Source organism: Chinchilla lanigera, unplaced genomic scaffold (assembly GCF_000276665.1).
Source record: "Chinchilla lanigera isolate Chin_1 unplaced genomic scaffold, ChiLan1.0 scaffold00015, whole genome shotgun sequence".
NCBI classification, from domain to species: Eukaryota; Metazoa; Chordata; class Mammalia; order Rodentia; family Chinchillidae; genus Chinchilla; species Chinchilla lanigera.
Genome location: NW_004955416.1, coordinates 14,281,742 through 14,299,946, shown reverse-complemented (window position 1 = coordinate 14,299,946; position 18,205 = coordinate 14,281,742). Strand labels below are relative to the sequence as shown.

At 48.9% G+C, this 18,205-nt stretch overlaps 1 protein-coding gene across 2 annotated transcripts in view; it reads left to right on the top strand.

Moving 5' to 3' along the window:
- Alpk3 (alpha-kinase 3) overlaps window positions 1-18,205 on the top strand; it is a 43,006-nt gene that overhangs the window by 22,890 nt on the left and 1,911 nt on the right. For both annotated transcript variants that reach the window (XM_005381491.1, XM_005381489.1), the window contains 8 exons: window positions 8,218-10,111; window positions 10,709-10,856; window positions 11,133-11,260; window positions 11,370-11,405; window positions 13,862-14,142; window positions 14,905-14,993; window positions 15,684-15,907; window positions 18,093-18,141. In XM_005381491.1, coding sequence (XP_005381548.1) covers window positions 8,218-10,111; window positions 10,709-10,856; window positions 11,133-11,260; window positions 11,370-11,405; window positions 13,862-14,142; window positions 14,905-14,993; window positions 15,684-15,907; window positions 18,093-18,141 — 2,849 coding nt within the window. The remainder of the gene's footprint in view (window positions 1-8,217; window positions 10,112-10,708; window positions 10,857-11,132; window positions 11,261-11,369; window positions 11,406-13,861; window positions 14,143-14,904; window positions 14,994-15,683; window positions 15,908-18,092; window positions 18,142-18,205) is intronic.

The window sequence follows — 18,205 nt, the reverse complement described above, 5'->3', positions numbered from 1 at the left end:
ATGGTCATTTCCCCATGTTTTTTTTTGTTTTGTTTTAATCTTTTGAGACAGGGTCTCACTATGTAATGCAGGTTGGCCTTGAACTCGCAGCAGTCCTCCCGTCTCAGCCTCCTAGTGCTGGGATTATAGGGATATGCCACCACATCTTGCTGTCTTTCTTTCTTGTTTCTTTCTTTCTTGTTTGTTTGTTTGTTTGTTTCTTTGTTGGTACAGGGGATCAAACCCAGGGGTGCTCTACCACTGAGCTGCATCCCCAGCCCTTTCTTTAGACAAGGTCTTGCTAATTGTCCAGGCTGGTGTTGAATTTATGATCCTTTTACCTCAGAGGTAAAAGAGTACTGGGATTACAGGTTGCACCACCATGCCTGGCTTGATTTTTGATGAATAAATGGATAATTTTTTCTAAATCATTTGTGGAATATTTAACCCTCATCTATTATTTTATATTCTTCCTTTATATACTAGTTCTTGTATGCAACAGAGCTCATTTTAGTTTCTACATGTACATTGATCCTAATCTGTTTGTTGATACTTACAAAAGACAGTCTTCAATTTCTTTATTTTTTAATTTAAAAAAATGTAGTGATTCTGGTGTTTGAAGCCAAGGCCTTGTGGATGTTAAGCAAGTGCTCTGCCATCGAGCTGTGTCCTGTGCCATCTTTGATTTTGAGACAGGATCTTGCTCAATTGCCCAGTCTGGCTTTAAACTTATGATTCTCTTCACTTAGCATCCCAAGAGGCTGGAATTAAAAATGTGTGTCATGGCACCTGGTTTTTAATTTTCTTTCAGTACTGGGGATGGAACCTGGGGCCTTCTCACTAAGCTACATCCTCAGACCTTGCTATTTTTTATTTTGAGACAAGGTCTCACTAAGTTACTAAGTTGCTCAGGCTGGGCTTGAACTTGTAATCATCATGCCTCAGCCTCCCGGAGCGCTGGGATCACAGGCCTTCACCGCCATGTCCAGCTCTTATCTCTTCTTAAATTTTGATGTTTTCTTTCTAGCAGGTCTCTTGTTTAGGGTAGGAACTTTAAGAGGAGCCAGTGCTTGCTTCCTCTGTCATGATTTCCCTCCTGAGAATAGGAGGCATCTTTGGAAGGTTGAGTTAAGTCTCCCTCTTAGGAATGGGTGAGGAACTGGTGCTGGAACTGTGGCTACTTGATTATCCCTCCACCCTAGCAGGCGGCGCTTCCCCTGGGCAAAAGCAATCTCACCCAAAGGCACTTGGTGAGTGGAAACTCACCTCCAACATCCTCAACGGCTGCTTTTCAGTACCCTAACCTGAGTGTTTTTCTGAGTCCACCCCAGATCTCTGGAGCTGAGACATGGGAGAGTGGAGACACAGTAAGATGCTTGTGTGCTGGGCATTGTGAGGAGACAGTATAGGTCCAGGAGAGCTTTGCTGAACATCCTGAGACCCAAGAATGCCTCTCTGGGAAACCCTGTAGGTCCTGAGGATGATCCTCTCGCGATGTGGGGCTTCCCCTCCCACAGTGAAGGTGCTTTGGTTGCAGGAAATACATCAGTGTAAGTATTTTTGGAGAGCTGTTGAATAGAGGGGTTTGAGGAGGGATGTGACCCTCGCCTTGAGGAATTATCTCTGGGATTGAACGGACAAAACTCACACCAGGAAATAGGTGCAAAGAGGATGCAGTGAGTGCTAACTGCACTGGGTTGCAGAGAGGTCTGGGGTCATAGGTAGCATCCTGAGAGAGGCCAGACTGGCTAGTGGCTTGGATAGGAGTTATTATTAGAAAAATATTGAATAGAATTTAAAATAATGTAAGAGAATGCTAATGATATCCCCAGAGAGAAAGAACTTAGACAGGTCAAAGAGAGGAAGGGAGATATTCTAGGAAGGATGAATGGTAGGAAGCAAAGGAAGGGTACCGGGCTAGACGAGAACTGCAAAAGCGACCTGTCCTAATTTTAATGCTCAGTGCACGAGAGGCTTCTCAACCCTTTTTCCCCCCATCTGTGTCTTCCCTTCTGCTCTTTTTGTCTCTCTCTTGCATCAATTATAACATTATTTAGAGCCAGAGGTGGAACATAAAATGGGAAGAACTAACATGTACTGAACATTAGCCTCTGTGAATATTGGCTTAGATAATTGAGGCCAGCTTTACTACTGAGGACATCTAGAGACTCTGGGCAGAATGTGAATGTTTCTGCTTGAATGTGTGGGAGAGCTAACAAAGCAAAGGGTTATTGGGCCAGGATCTGGGAGGAGTTGCAAATCAGGGATGGGGAGCTAGGCCTTTGGCATGACTTCTGTCCTGGGGGTTACTTGCCATGCTGGGTAAGGAGAGTGAGAGACTGAGCAGGATTTTGGACAGTCTCATGGGACCAAGGAGACAAAAATTGGAATTCATGGTCTCAAGAGTGGAGCCCTCAGGGCTTTGGATTGGAACCTTGGAGGTTTGCACTATGAGAATTAGAGGAAGCAGAAGTTAATGAGTCTCACAGGTACAGGGGTATTGGTGAGCCCTGAATCATCTTGGTGACTAAGTAATAGCCCTTTCTTTGAAATTAGATCAAGATGATTTAAGATACCTAGTATCTCCGGGCACCTGGCAGAAACAAATGGAAATCACATCTTCTTGAGCTTCAAATTATTTTTGTTAAAAAGTGTTTCAGTTATAATACTCAGCACCAAACTAAGATACACAGGAAAAGAAAACAATGAAAAAGAACTAGCAAAACCACAAAAAGATAGAAACGGGCCCACATATTTCCAACTTTTGGCATAATTAAACATGAACTGTAAAACTAAAACTCTGCTTCCTATGTTTGGGAGGCTGAAAAGAAAAGTTTGGAAATTCTAACAGAGAATTAGAAACTATAAAATATGGCAAAGACTTTTTAAAAAGCCAACTAGAATGGCAGGGCTGGGAAATACAATAACTAACATTGGTTTGATCACTGTAGCTATGGCTGTTTCAGTTATCACGCCCTACCCTGTATGTCTCATTGAAGGGACGTAATAATGTGGGCAAAGTGCATGGTGCAGTTATTTGCAAATAGTAGCAGATAGGATGGCGAAGGAGAAGCCCAGGATTAACAGTACCACTGCACCAGCAGTGTTTACCTTTTTCTCTCCCCTTCTTGTCTTTCATGCCCTGGTCTCAAAGCAATCTGAAGCCTAGAAGTAAGTGTCACTATGGACAGAAAGGTCTAGAAAAACCCCTGTAGATCAGGCTTGACATACTAGAAAGGATCTCCTGGTAGTGACAGTGGTAGTGGAGAAGCCACAGATAACTAAAACTCGGAGAGTTTTAAAAATAAAACATAATAAAGCATAATAAAAATGTGTATATAACTAACAATATAGCCTCAAAATATACGATGCAAAAACTGAGAACTGAAAGGAGAAAAATAGAAAGACCAACAATTATAGAGAACTAATAGATAATCAGTAATAATATAAAATAATCAACAGCACTATTAACCAACTGGATCTAATAGACACAGAACACTCAATGTAAGAACAAAACACTAATTCTTTTCAAGTGCATGTAAAACATAAACCAAAATAGACTATCTGTTAGATCAGTTAAAAAAACCTTTAAAAATCTAGAATGATTCAGGTAACAGAATACATATTCTTTGACAGAAATGAAGTTATACTAGATGTCAATGGCAGGAAGATAATAAGAAAATCTCCAAACACTTTTAAATTAGAGAAGATAGTTTTGTGGGTCAAATAAGTCTTACAGACATGTGGGAAATATTTTGAATTGAATGAAAATGGAAATATAAAAATTTAGGATGTTCTAATCAGTGCTTTGAGAAAATCTTACACCATTAAAATTATCTATTAGAAAAGAAGGTCTAAAATTAATCATTTAAGCTTCTATGTGAGGAAATTAGAAAAAAGCAAAATAAACCTAAAACAATCAGAAGGAAAGGAATAAAAGACCAGAAAACAATGAAATTGAAAACAAAAATAATGGAGAAAATAAGCTTAACCTGGTTATTTGAAAATATTGGTAATACTGATATAGCTTTAGCAAGACTCTGAAAGAAAAAGAATCCACAAACTATAGTAATAAGTATGTAAGAGGTACATAATGAGCAGTAAAGCTCCCCTTCCACTACCCCTGCCATCCAGTTTCATATCCTCAATCATTTGCCAAAGATGGTCTCTTGGGCATCCTTCCAGAGCTATTTTCTTTGCATTTATACATATGAGTGTGCACCAGTATATTTTCCACACAAAACTTTCATGGTAAGGTTTCTATCCTGTACCTTGCTTTTTTTACTTGGATTTTTTTTTTAATATGGGTATATCATAATCCATTGGATCAGTCCTATCTTGATGGGATTTAGGTAATTTCTAGTCTTGCAATTATAAACTGTGTTTCAATGAATATCCTTGTATATAAATCCATTTATACATCAGAGTTTGCCTGTAAGATAAATTGCTAGGAGTGAAGTTGTTCCATCAAAAAGCACAAGTATTTTTAGTTTGGCCAGGTGTGGTGGTGCACACCTGTAATCCCAGTGCTCAGGAGGCTGAGGAAGATGGATCACCGTGAGTTTGAGGCCAGCTTGGGCTACATAGTGAGTTCAAGGCCACCCTCAACTACACAATGAGACCCTGTCTCAAAAAAAAAAAAAAGAGTATTTTAGTTTTAGTTTGTACTTTTTATTTTATTTTTTGTGATATGCAGGATGAGTGCTCAGAGCATTGTGTATGCTGGGCAAGCACCATACCATAGAGCTATATCTCCACCCCTGTACTTTCCATTTTTTTTTTTTTTTTTTTTTTTTTGGTAGCTGTTGTTATTGACACAGGGCTTCTCTGCGTAGCCCAGTTGGCCTCGAACTCATAATCCTCCTGCCTCAGCCTCCTAAGTGCTGGGATTATAGGTGCACACAACCAAAATCTAGACTGTATTTTCAGTTTATATAGATCATGTCACAATGCCATGGAGGCTGTGCGGATGCCTGGTTTCCCACGCCCTTGCCAACAGAGAATATTATTAACTTTTTGCTCTTTGAGGCTAAAGGCTTTAGGCCTGTAAGTGATGGCAATCCTCGGAGAGGTTTCAGATTCCTCACTTTGGAAAGATCCCTCAGGCGGCAGTGAGGATACGAGTTTAGCAGAGGTAAAGACTAGAATCATGGATACCAATTAGGAGGCTTTGAGGCTGTCCAGGAAAGATGGCAATGCGGGCAGCCTGGGTGAGGTGACTGGCAGAGGACAGAGATGAGACTGGATGTGGAGATAATGAGAAGTGGCTTCAAGGGAGTGGGCAGACTGGGCTGGCAGTGGGGGAGTGAGGGAGCCTCAGTCAGCAGCAGCAGCAGCTGCTGTGTGTGCAAAGATAGCGCTTTCTTTGTAAATGCATCGATCTTATGTCTATATTAATACTGTCTGTATTAACAGCTCCTATGTCTATGATAATATCTATCTGAGAATGGCAGAAGTTCAAAGGTGACCCACACCTTGAGTCCTGGGTACTTGGGAGCAGAGGCAGGAGCATGGCCAGTTTGAGGCCAAGGTGGGGAACTTAGTGAGAACCTGTCTCAAAATAAAATGAAAAGGGCTGGGGATGCAGCTCAGCAGTAGAGCATTTGGCTAGCATGCCGAGGCCTGGGGTTCAATTCCCAGCACTACGGAAAAAAAGGAAAATTTAATACATTGCAAATTACTATTTGTTTCCTTCAAGGTATTTATTTAATTTCCTTTTTTTCACTTTTAATTAATTATGTGTTTCTTCCAGTACATATTTGCAGTACATAATGATTAAATTTATCATGGGGAGTTGGTACACATACATCACACCTCTTAATTCTTTTTTTTTTTGAGACTGGGTCTCACTACATAGTTCAGGCTGGTCTTGGATTCACTATGTAGCCCAGGCTGGCCTGAGCTCATGGTGACCCTCTTGCCTCAGTCTCCTGAGTGCTGGGATTACAGGCATGTGCCACCATGCCCCCAGCTTTAATTCTCTTTTGTTCCTACCTCCAACTCTTGATCCCCTTCCCATTTGGAAAAGCACTATTTTCATTTTCTTTTTCCAATTCTCTTTTTAAAAATCCTTTTTCCCTTCCTTCCCTCACTCCCCTACCTCTTGCTCCCCTTCCCAGTTGAGAAAGATCTCCCCGCTTCCTATTATCTGTCCTTTATTGTGCTCTGTATTTATATTTTGAGTTTCTCATACAAGAGAAACCGTGCAGTTTTTAAACTTGTGTGTCTGATATATTGCATTTAACATTATGGTCCTGAAGTGCAACCATTTACCTACCAATGCCTCAAGGTTGTCCTTTATGGCAGTGTTGTACTCCACTGTGTATAAATGTTACATTTTCTTTAGCCGTTCATTCCAAGGCATTTCTACCTCTTAATATTTTCCTGATTGAAGAGCGTTTTCATTAAAATTCTTCAGCTGGAAAAAAAAAATTCTTCAATTGGACTTGTTCCTAATATTCACCAAACCCTAATTTTTTCCATATTCATAACATTAATTCAAAATTCCATAATTATTTTTAAAATTAAATTCTATACTTAATTTGGGGTATGAATTTTTATAATGTGAATTGTTTATCTGTTTGGTTAATATCTATTCGTATTCTTACAACAAGCAATGACAGGGGCTGGGGATTTAGCTCAGAGGCATAGCACCTGCCTGGCAAGCACAAGGTCGTGAGTTCAATTCCCGGTACCAGAAAAAAATGAAACAAAACAAAACAAAACAAAACAAAAAACAAACAAGCAATGACAAATCATTTTTGCTTCCTCCTCTTCTAGCCAAAAGTCTTATTTTTCAGAGCTTGTCCCTGTCTCATTAAATACCTGTGCTTGGGTTTCCTGCTTTGGGCACTGTCTGTGGTCCCGGCCTCTCGTGAGTGACACCGTCCAGCGTCCACTTGCCACCAACCCCACGTTCCTTGTATGGTCTCCTCTTCGTCAGAGGCTCCTATAACCTTGACGTTCTGATCAGCCGCCCTCAACGCGAATATCTGTGGCTGCGTGTTAATATAAGATGAACATGTTTCGTGCTGCCACCAATTTTTTTGCTGTGACCCCTCGTCCTCTAGTAGTTTCCTCAGGCAGAGCCCATGGGAACGATACTCCTTAGGTCCTTGAGACCAAGCCAGTTTCCTTAGCTTAGCGGTTTTCAGAGGGTTCTTCAGGAGTGTGCACGTCTTTGCTGGTGTTTTCTGAGATCTGCTGCCGCTGGGAGGTTCTGCCCCCTCCCCGTCTCTGTGGGTGCCTTCCCAATGCCTCCTGCAGGACCCTTTCTCTCTGTGACCCCGTGGGTGTGTGGAGCTGATAGACTCAGCACCTCCGGGTGATTCCTTCATCTACAGTGACCGTGTCTTGCAACCTATTCACCTCCTGCAGTGATCATCCATCCTCCCCCAGCAGCTTTGTTCCTCTTTAACTTCCCAGGGCCTACATTTATCTGCTTTTGGTAGCCTTTATGTTTTTGTTTTTTGAGGCTGCAGCTTTCTTTCTTTCTTTCTTTCTTTCTTTCTTTCTTTCTTTCTTTCTTTCTTTCTTTCTTTCTTCCTTCCTTTCTTTCTTTAAGACAGGGTCTCACTATGTAGTTCAGCCTGGCCTTGAACTCACTGTGTGGCCTAGGCTGGCCTCAAATTTGAGGTGATCCTCCTGCCTCAGTGCTGACAACCACACCTGGCAGAGACTGTAGTGTAAAGGTCCTGGGTTCAATCCTCAGTACCAGAACAAAAATCACATTTCATTGATTTCTTGGCATAGGTGCCATTCACAGCCACACTGGCCCTCTGTTTGGGTGGCATCGTGTTAATGCCATGTGCTTGGTGTGACTGGTAGATGCTGCTGTCAGGACACACACTGCAGTCTCACCTCACTCCTAATCCCATCCAGAGCATCTGATGCACCAGAGAGGGACAGATCCATTGCTCTGAGAGCTGTGGGGAGGGGCAGTGAGAATGAGAGTCTTTCCAGAGGGCAGGATTCACTCAGGGAGAGGTTGGAAGGGCCAGAGCTGCCTCCAGAGGCTGGATATTCCCTAGTCGGACTCCTGGGATCAAAGACCGGGGTGGATGGCCATGGAGTCCCTTGGTCTTATGTCTGTGCTTCTTAATGTCCTGCAGGCCTGAGGAGCAGGGGTCAGGTTTCCTGCAGAGCGTTTGGGGTGAAGTTCAAGGAAGTGGGGTTGCCATACCAGAGGGAGCCTAATGCACGTGTAGTTGAGTCTTCCCTCTGTCCCTGTGTTCCCAGGAGCCCCAGGCAACCAAGGCTCCCACCATATCTGCCAGCAGCAGCTGCGGAAGTCAAGGTGTTGTTGAGCCCATGGATACTGAAACCCAGGAGGACAGGAGGAGAAGCACCGACGACCGGAGAACCAGAGGCGGGAAGAGCGCACAGGTGCAGGCGGCAGGGAGGACCGAGGGCGAGGGGGCACACGTGGCCCAGAGGACACAGGTGGACGTTGTGACACAGGAAAGTGAGAGCTCGCAGCCAGACGGGAGTTCACAGAAGGATGTGGTGATGCAGGGAGGAGTGGAAAGCCAGGTAGAAAGGGTACCGGAGGATGAGCGGACGCAGGAAGACAAGAGGACGCGGGAAGGAGAGGGGACGGAGCCAGCTACAGAAGGTCACCCAGAGCAGCAGTCTGCAGCCCACCTCAGCCCACCGCCCAGAGCCGTGGGGCCCCGGCCGTCAGAGGGTCCCGGGTCTCCTGAGATTGCTGAATGTTCAGCGCAGACCCCAGAAGCATCTGCTGCCCCAGAGAAACCCAGTTTTGTGCTCAGATCTGAGGAGACATCAGTAAGCACCTCCAGGGGTCATGAGGACACTGTCCTGGGTCCCCCGCCAGTAAGCTTCATATGCCCAGCACAGCTGCGCCCAGAGGGGAGCCCAGGGCATGGGGCAGGAGAGGGGCTTCCAGAGCCGGAGGAGTCAGGCCCAGCCAAGGCTGAGCAGGAGGAGCCGCCGGGAACCGTGCCATGTGTTGCCCTGGGTGGCTGCCCCCCAGCTGGCCCGAGCCTGGAGGTACCCATCAAGCCCTGCTTTCCTGGGCCCGGCCTGACCAATAGCCCAGAGGAGGGGCTGCCAAGCACCCCGGCCCCTCAGCCCACAGCCACAGCCGGGAAGCAGGACGGGCTCAGTTCTGTCCCCACCTTGCACCTGGGGCCAGAGCACCGCATACAGAGTCCCCTGCCAGAGACTGTGGCCACCAGCAGCGAGGGGGCCTGTGCCAAGGGGCCTGATGCAGAGGGGAGGCTCCCGGGGGCCCGGAGCTGCGACCCCGGCCTCATTGACTCCCTGAAAAACTACCTGCTTCTCCTGCTGAAGCTCTCCAGCACAGAAGCCAGCGGGGCAGTGACCGAGTCCCCAGCAGCGGCTGCTGCAGCGGGCACAGCACTGTCCCCACCTCTGGCGCCCACTGTGGAAGTGGCAGGGCTGAGTCCCCGGACATCTCGGCGCATCCTGGAGCGTGTGGAGAATGACCACCTGGTGCAGAGCGCACAGACCCTGCTGCTGAGCCCCTGCACCTCGAGGCGGCTCACTGGCCTTCTAGACCAAGAGGTGCAGGCTGGTCGCCAGGCTCTGGCCGTTGCCCAGGCTGCCCGGGGCCCCGGGCCCAGCCCTCTTGCGGTTCCTGCCATTGTGGTGGGAGAGGAGGGCCCCGAGGTGGCCTCAGAGGGCTCCCTCGGGGGGCCTGACCTCCAGGGCGGGCAGGCAGCAGAGAGGAGGGCTCACAAGCCCGGCCAGGAGGAGGCAGTCCCAGGGGAGGCTCTGCCGGGGCTCCCCGCAGCTACCCCTGAGGAACTGGCTCTGGGGGCCCGGAGGAAGAGATTTGTTCCTAAGGTCAGAGCAGCGGGAGATGGGGAGGTGGCCAAGTCTGAGGAAAGGGAAAGCCCCTCTGTTTCTCCTAGGGGCTCCAGGAAGAACCTGGCATCAGGGTCCCCTGGGACTCCAGGGAGGGAGAAGCGCTCCCCTACCCAGGGCAGAAAGGCCACACTGGAGGTGCCCCGGGCAGAGGAGGAGCCGGTGGCAGGACAGCTGGGCTCCAGCCCCAAGGCCGGAGGTCCGGACGCAGAGTCTGCCCTGGATGAAGACACGCAGGATACCTCAGCAAAGCCTCGGAAAGCCAAAGACCTGCTCAAAGGTGAGCCCCCTGGTGAGGGGGAAGAGCACTGCTCCCAGCACGAGCACGGGGATAACAGGGCCCTTTGAGGGGCTTGGCTAAGTGTGGTTGCACACGCCTTAGGGAGGCTGAGGCAGGAGGGCCATGAGTTCAAGCTCAGCCTGGGCAACTTAGCAAGACCCTGCTTAAAAATAAAGGGCTTGGGGTAGAGCTCTGTGCAAAGGTCCTGGGTTACATCACCAGCACTGAGGAGAGAGGAACCAAGTACCACCATGGGCCAGGCTTCTGTAGCCCAGCTCCATCACCGTGTCACCCACAGTCCCTCCCACAGACTGTCCCATTACAGTGTGGGGGGCTCAGGGTTCCAATGCAGGCTTCTGGAGCGTGGAGCTCTGTCTCTGCTGTGAGGCCTCCCGTCCTGGCCTGGCTGCGGCGAAGGCCTCTCTAGCTAAGATATAAACTTTGGGGGTCCAACCCGTAGCCTGAGCCCGGGAAGGCAGCCGGGCTATGGAGTGATGGGTCTGTGTGGAGACTTGAACACTGACACCCAAGGCCTGTTCCACCAAGGGCTCAGGAGGTGGTAGACGTGGCTGCGACCTCTCACCCACCCTCTCACAGCCCCTCAGGTGATCCGGAAGATCCGCGTGGAGCAGTTCCCCGATGCCTCCGGTAGCCTGAAGCTCTGGTGCCAGTTCTTCAACATCCTCAGTGACTCAGTCCTGACTTGGGCCAAGGACCAGCGCCCGGTGGGCGAGGTGGGCAGGAGGTAAGTCACAGCATCCCCACCACCACTGCAGGATGCCCTGGCAATGTCCCATGGACAGTCCTTCCGCCTCGAATCCATCACCTCACTCAACCATAGCCCTAGAAGAGGTGCCATTATTCCCATAGTGTAGATGAGAAAAGTGGGGCTCGGAGGCGTTAGGTCACTCCCCTGAAGTCACACAGCTCCCAGAACCTAGGTTCCCACCAGTCTTGAAGAGCAGGGTCAAAGGCCCTGGGGCTAGTGGTGGCTCTCATGAGAAGGGTCTCCACTCTGCAGTGCAGGGGATGAGGGGCCGGCGGCCCTGGCCATCGTGCAGGCGGCCCCCGTGGACTGCGGCGTGTACCGGTGTACCATCCACAATGAGCATGGTTCGGCCTCCACTGACTTCTGCCTCAGCCCTGAGGGTGAGTGGCTGGGCGGTGTCTCCACCAGCGACTGACGCTGTCTGTGATGGGCCCTGGGCCTGGCAGGCAGCCTGAAGCCAGCAGCGTCCTTGTATTTTTCTTCACGCAGTGTTGTCTGGGTTCGTCTCCCGGGAAGAAGGTGAAGGTATGCTGCCCCTCTGTGGTCCTCCTGTCATGGGGAGGGCCTTTGTTAAGAGCTGGAATCTGTCCCCAAGCCACACACTGCTAGCCTCTGCCTCCCAGAGGGCTTGGGAGGAGGGGTGGCAGAGAACTCCGCCCAGTGAGTCCTGGGGGTCCCAGAGCCCACAGACCCTAGAGTTTGACTCACCCTGGAGCCTGCTGCTGTGGCCCCTGAGCCCCATGCCCTGCGCCTGGTGATGGTGACATGACCCCAAGTTTGACAAGCATTGCAGAGCTCAGGTGTCAGGGGAAGGGTCTGCCCTGCGGCAGGACCCCACAAAGGCTGCGTTTACTCCACCCACTCACTCACCCACCCACTGCCTTTTGTTCAGTTACCAATTAAACTATGTTCTCTATCAAATAGAACTTCACACTAAAACCTTAGTAGTAATTCTTAGTAGTAATTCTTTTCAAACATCCAGGCAGATTTCCCATTTGTCTCCATTGCTTTATTTGAGCAGGAACTATTAGTTACTTTGGCTGATACATCTCTTTAAGTCTCTCAATAGCTAATAGCTCCTCTCCCCTGTCTGTTTTCTCTTCTTGTCATTTATTTGTTGATGTCTTTAATGTGCAGAATTTCTTACACTCTGAATTTTGGTAATCATTTACCCTGGACCATCTTCTTCCCACGTGTTCTTCCTAATTACACTGGTAATTAGGTTGAGAGGTTTGGTCAGACTCAGACGTGATTTTTTGGTAGGAATAACTCACAGGTGTGCTATGTATTCCTTTTGTATCCTGCCCAAAGGCAAATAGTGTCAAATTGTTTCACTTTATCTTTTGTTTTGTTTTGTTTTTTGAGACAAGGTCTCACTGTGTAGTCCAGGTGGGCCTCAAACTCATAATGATCATCCTGCCTCATCCTCCTGAGCGCTGGGATTACAGTGCGTGCCACCATGCCTGGCTTGGGTTGTTTCACTTCTGTAATCATGATCATCGGGTTCAGTTAGGTGTTATCTGCATGATCTGTCCTTTTTTACTATGTGATGTGGCTCCCTTTGTTATCTAGGAGGTTTGGCAGTCATCGGTTATCACTGAAATCTATTACTTCATTAGGGAGTTACAACACAGAAGTATTTTTTTTTTTTTTTTGTATCAGAAATTGAACTTGGGACCTTGTTCTTACCAGGCAGGCGCTGTGCCACTGAGCTATATCCTCAGCCCTCAACACAGAAGTATTTTAATTCTATCACTTCACCTTCATTCATTAGCTGAAATTTACCTGTAAAGAAGAAATAATTATTTGGCTACCCTGACACATATGGGTCCAACAGGAAATGAAGGATAAATACTTGCTCACTTTCCTGTTCTTACCAGATTTCAGAACAATGAGCTCATGTTCTAGTAACCAGCAAAGGTGACCAATAAGGTTTATTTCTTTTTGAGGAAAATGTTTTTTGTTTGTTTGTTTGGTCTTCAGTTACCATTATGAACAGGTTGGACTTTCCACATATCTGATATGTGCAGTACATTGCGATGATTATTCTTTGTTGCTAAGATTGAGTTTCACTCTTGGCCAAAGGAGCCTCACCCAGCTGGCTCCTGCGTCCTTTGACAAATCTCCAGTCAAAACCACTCCAGCTGTAAAGGAGTTTTTGATTGCTTCCTTATTTTCTGGTCTCACAAAATATTTCAGGTCCATCCTCTACACTTGTGTGGAGCCTGGATCCTCCCTTTTCTTTTCCTTTCCTTTCCTTTCTTTCCTTTCCTTTCCTTTTTGAATTTATTTTTATCAGTGCACATTTGCAGTACATACTGATTATATTCCTTGTGGGGAGCTGGTACAGGTACATAATGCATCTCAACTCCTTCTTTCTTTTAAATTTTGGGACAAAATCTCACTACATCACTAAGTTTCCTAGACTGTACGTGAACTTGTGATCCTCCTGCCTCAGCCCCGCAGAGTGCTGGGATTACAGGAATGCACTTCCATGCCCAGCTTCAGCCATGTCCTTGCCTTGCTCTAATTCTTTTTAGTGGTGGAACTGTATTTAGCAATCCCAGTTTTCCCAGTTTAAGCAGCAGGAATTCTCAGTGCTTCTGGCCTGCAGACTTTCTGCCTCATCAACCATGCAGGTTGAGAGGGAGTCGTTCATTAGGTTCATCAACAGCCCTAGTTCTAGAACAGAGTAGTCCCGTTACCCTGCACTGTCCCAGAAAGCCTGCCTTCCACCCACCCTTGCTGAGCCCCTCCTATGGGATGGGTACCACACGGGCCCTGTTAGATGACAGTTTGTCTAACTTGTGCTGAGCTTACTGTTTGGTAGGGGACACAGGTGTGTGGCCTAGGAGTCCTGTGGCCCAGGGGTGCCTAGGGGCAGGAAGGGGCATTGCCCAGCCTTTTGCTGCTCTGTGGACCCCGCTCCCTGCTGGCCAGGCAGAAGCTCCTAGTTCCCGCATTTCTCCTGTCCCCTCCAGTTGGAGAAGAGATTGAGATGACCCCCATGGTGTTTGCCAAGGGTCTGGCTGACTCTGGCTGCTGGGGGGACAAGCTCTTTGGGCGACTGGTGAGCGAGGAGCTCCGAGGGGGTGGACACGGGGGTGGCCTGCGGAAGGCCTCCCAGGCCAAGGTCATCTACGGGCTGGAGCCCATCTTCGAGTCGGGCCGCACGTGCATCATCAAGGTGTGCAGCCCACTTGTGTTCGGGCCCAGCGGCGAGACTTCCCTCCTGGGCAGAAACTACGACGTCACCATCCAGGTACTGTGCCCCGTCCCTGGCCCCACTGCTGCCCTCTCCCCCTCTCCCCTTGGCCAGTCTGGCTCTTGCTGGGAAGCCCAAAGTTGAGGCAGGAGCCATCTCCAGCTTCTCTTTAGCTTAGGAGGCTGTGGAGAGGCTGAGATGTAGCCCAGAATCTCCAGACATTTGGCCTAGAGAAATTTAGAAATTTTGAGACTAGGTCTAGGGGCCTTTGTACTAAGCTAATTCTTCAACCTCAAGGAGCTCCAAGGGGGTGGACAGGCGCGTGGCCTGCAGAAAGCTTCCCAGGCCAAGGTCATCTATGGGCTGGAGCCTTGTCTTCAAATCAGGCCACACGTGCAGTTTAAGTTGCTGAGTTGCCAGACTGGACTCAAATTTGCAATTCTCCTGCCTCAGCCTCCCAGAGTGCTGGGATTACAGGCTATACCATGCTGGCTTTAAACTATATTTTTTGCAGCAGAAGCTTTTCCCCCTACTTCAAGCTCTGTCTCTCCTAGAAGCCTTACTTGCATGGGAAGTAGAAGGGAGGGACGCAGGCTGGAGGATGGTCTACCCTCATCTCCTCAGGGGGAGCCACTGGGGCACTGCTGCTCAGTGGGCTGCAGGATGAGGCCCAGGGAAGGGAGCCAGAAGGAGTGAGTCCACCTCCTTCAGGGCTGGCACCCCTGGAAGCCCCCCAGCAGACAGCCGCCCACTTAGAGCCAGGCAGCTAGAGAACTGGGAGCCTCCTGGCTGATTTCATTTGGCTTCCTGAAACCACAGGGTTGCAAGATCCAGAACATGAGCCGGGAGTACTGCAAAATCTTTGCAGCGGAAGCCCGGGCAGCCCCCCGCTTCGGGGAGGTGCCTGAGTAAGTGCATGGGAAGGGTTCACGGAGACAGTGACGGCAGCCTCCTGGAGGGCCACACCCTGCTCAGCTCAGTGGCCCCACAGAATCTAGAAATCTAGACCCCAAGGTGCATGCCCCACTTTAGAAAAGTCTCTGCTCTGGCTGTGAGCCCTGCCACCCCAATTCCATATCCTTCACCCCGAGCTTGCTGACTGGTGTTTGGGCACGGCAGCTTCCAGGGCCCTGGGGATGTAAGGGGGGCTCAGTCACTGGGTCAGGACGGGTCAGGACTCCTCTGCAGGGTTTTGTAGGCGTCCTCTGTAAATGGCAGTTGTTTCCATGTTGAGGTTTGAATGCTGACTTGAGCATTTGGGGTGAGACTGGCATAGAGCCGTGTTCCGGTGGAACCCCTTCTAGACCATCCTTTCTATTTGATACACACTGGCTCCAACCCTCACCCTCGTGGGGGCCATAGCAGTGTTGGTGCTAATCCCACTGGCCACGGGAAATGGGCAGAGCTCTACAGTCAGTGGCCTTGTCTCCTACCCTGAGTTTAGGAGGTGCTTCCTGCCTTGCAGTACTTCAGGTGCATGGCCAAGAATGCCATTCTGGGAAAGGGCCCCTGATTTAGATGTAGGCAGACAGGACGGGGCTGGCGGGAGGAGCTCTTGGGGCCATGCTGACTGCTGACTGTGGGGTGCATCTGTTTAGGATCATCCCTCTCTATCTGATCTACCGGCCTGCCAACACCATCCCATACGCCACCCTGGAGGAGGACCTGGGGAAGTCCCTGCAGTCCTACTGCTCCCGGGAAGTGGGCTGCACCGGAGCGCCAGCGGCACCCAGCAGTTCTGAGGTTGTGCAGAAATGCCAGGCCTTCCAGCACTGGCTGTACCAGTGGACAAATGGCAGCTTCCTCGTCACAGATTTGGCAGGTACTGGGGTGCGAGGCTGCATGGGGCACGGATGTAGAAGTGCACGGGGAGACAGAGACACTGTGAAGGCACTTTCACGCTCACCCTCCTTTGCACAATAATCTGGTAGTGCAGGTGGCCTGGGCGCCAGTCTGCACACAACCCCAGCCATGCCCCTCAGGGACCTGTCTGCAACTGCGGCTGCATTTAAAGGGTTAGTCCAACCCTACTTAAAATTAAAAAGAAATTTTTTTCGAAGGGTATTATGTAGGATCCATGTATTACATTTCAAAGCTCACAGTCATCTTTTTGCAAATCCCCTTTCCCTGCAGCTTTGCTCTAGACTGCTTCCCCTCCACCTCTTTGTTAGGCCTCTCCTTTGGTTTTGAATATGGAACTAGGCAAGTGTTCTACCACTGCACTACATCCTCAGCCCTGTTGGCTTTTCAAATATCAGCCAATTTAGTCTGTTAGGCTTCTTTTCAGCTTTATTTCTATGTCCCCCACTACTTAGAAACTCTCCAACAAAGAAAGCCAGCAGTGTGAGTCCTTCTTTCTTTGGCCAGGCCTCTCCAGGCCTACTGCCTGGAACCAGGCAGGGAGAGGGAAAGATAAATGCTCTACAGAGGGAGGAAATGGAGCTGGGGCTAGCACAATTATTAAGTCTTGTCCCTAAGGTAAATAGATGAGAAAACCCAGGGCCAGAGACATAAAAGTGACTCCAACATGCTCTTCCTTGGGGTTAACATGTATAATAATTACTGGGTCTAGAGCTCCGTGTATTGGAAGAGCAGGAGCTAGGGAACCTCCGGCCAGCATCATGCACCGGGTGAGCGCCTACTGTTCGTGCTTCCCTTCCCCTTCCATTCACCGAATGGTGGCTTAGGAATAGCGGATGTCCTCAAGAAGCTGTGGGAAATCAACAGATTCTACTTTGCCGTGTTAATATGGGGTTGTAGAAAGACTGTGGAGTCAGAGGAGTTCGGTTTAAATGAAAGCTTTGTGAGTCGGTCACAAAAAAGAAAACCAAAGCTCAGGCCACTTAGGACATTGCATGTCTCTGGGCTTCCGTTCCCTGTCCCTCACTAGGAATGACGTTTTCTCTCCCATCTTGCAAACCTGTTATCAGGATTACATGAGACCATATTTAGAAAGCTTTCTGCAAGCTACAGTTCTTTGCAGGTATAAGAGATCATTATTATGAAGTGAAATGGGATACAATAAATGTCAAGAGAAACAACAAAGAAATTAATATTTTTGTATAACTACTGTGTTTCAGGCACTAAGTTAGGATCCTACATGTGAGGTAACATTCCCAACACCCCTACCGGATAGGCACGATTACCCTTTCACTTACAGCTGAGGATGAGAAATAGTAAGTGGCTTGCTAAATTCACACAGCTCCGGAGTGTTGGAGCTGAAGTGTGAATCGAGGTCTGGCAGAGTCGAAAACACACCCCACTTCTACACTGTCACATGATGGTACTCACCCATTAGTGAGAGCCAACTGCCTAGAAAAATACTGGGCAACTTGCAAATGGGGAAAGAAGATCACAAACCTAACACTTGCATGCTGGGATGCTCGGGCTGACTAGGGTGTGGCCTTTCTTCTCTATCACCTTTGCCAGGCTCTGTTTATCCATGGCTATCTAAACTAAAAGACTATCCTGGCACCTCAGGGCGCCCCCTTTGCTGCTATGAGTCAGGTGGAAGCCAGTCTTGCCCCAGGCTGCGTTTCTGCTGGTCCACCCCTAAGTCACACTTTCTCTCTGGAACAGACAACTACTCTGTAAAAGGACAGCGAAGGGCTAAGTTCACAGAGGCTGGTGTAGCGTGCAACTGATCTGACCCAGTAGAGGCTCATGGAGCTAAAAGCTGGGGCTCTAGGAGCCAGAAACATCGAGCACTGACTTTGGCTCACAGTGACTATCGCACCTAGTGCTCTGTAACAGCATGAATGGGAGTGAGCTGCCTGAGCCACTGAACTCCTGGTCTGTCTCGCCACCTGTGAAAAGGGCAGTCTTAAGAATGATGCAGATCTGCCCCTGCCTGGGGGACAGGCTGCTGATGGTGGCCTTTGTGACAGTGCCTAAGATGTCAGCCCTGAACCCTGGCAGGTTCCCACCTATGGCGGTTCTGTGCTGGAGACACAGGGGCCTAGAACCCCACCAGGCTGGCCTCAGCCCCCCACTTTCTCTGCTTTCAGGAGTTGACTGGAAGATGACCGATGTGCAGATTGCTACCAAGCTGCGAGGGTGAGTGTTTCGTAGGGGCCCCAGAGGGTCTTTTCGGGGGTCTCCTTCTGGTTCTCAGTCCCTG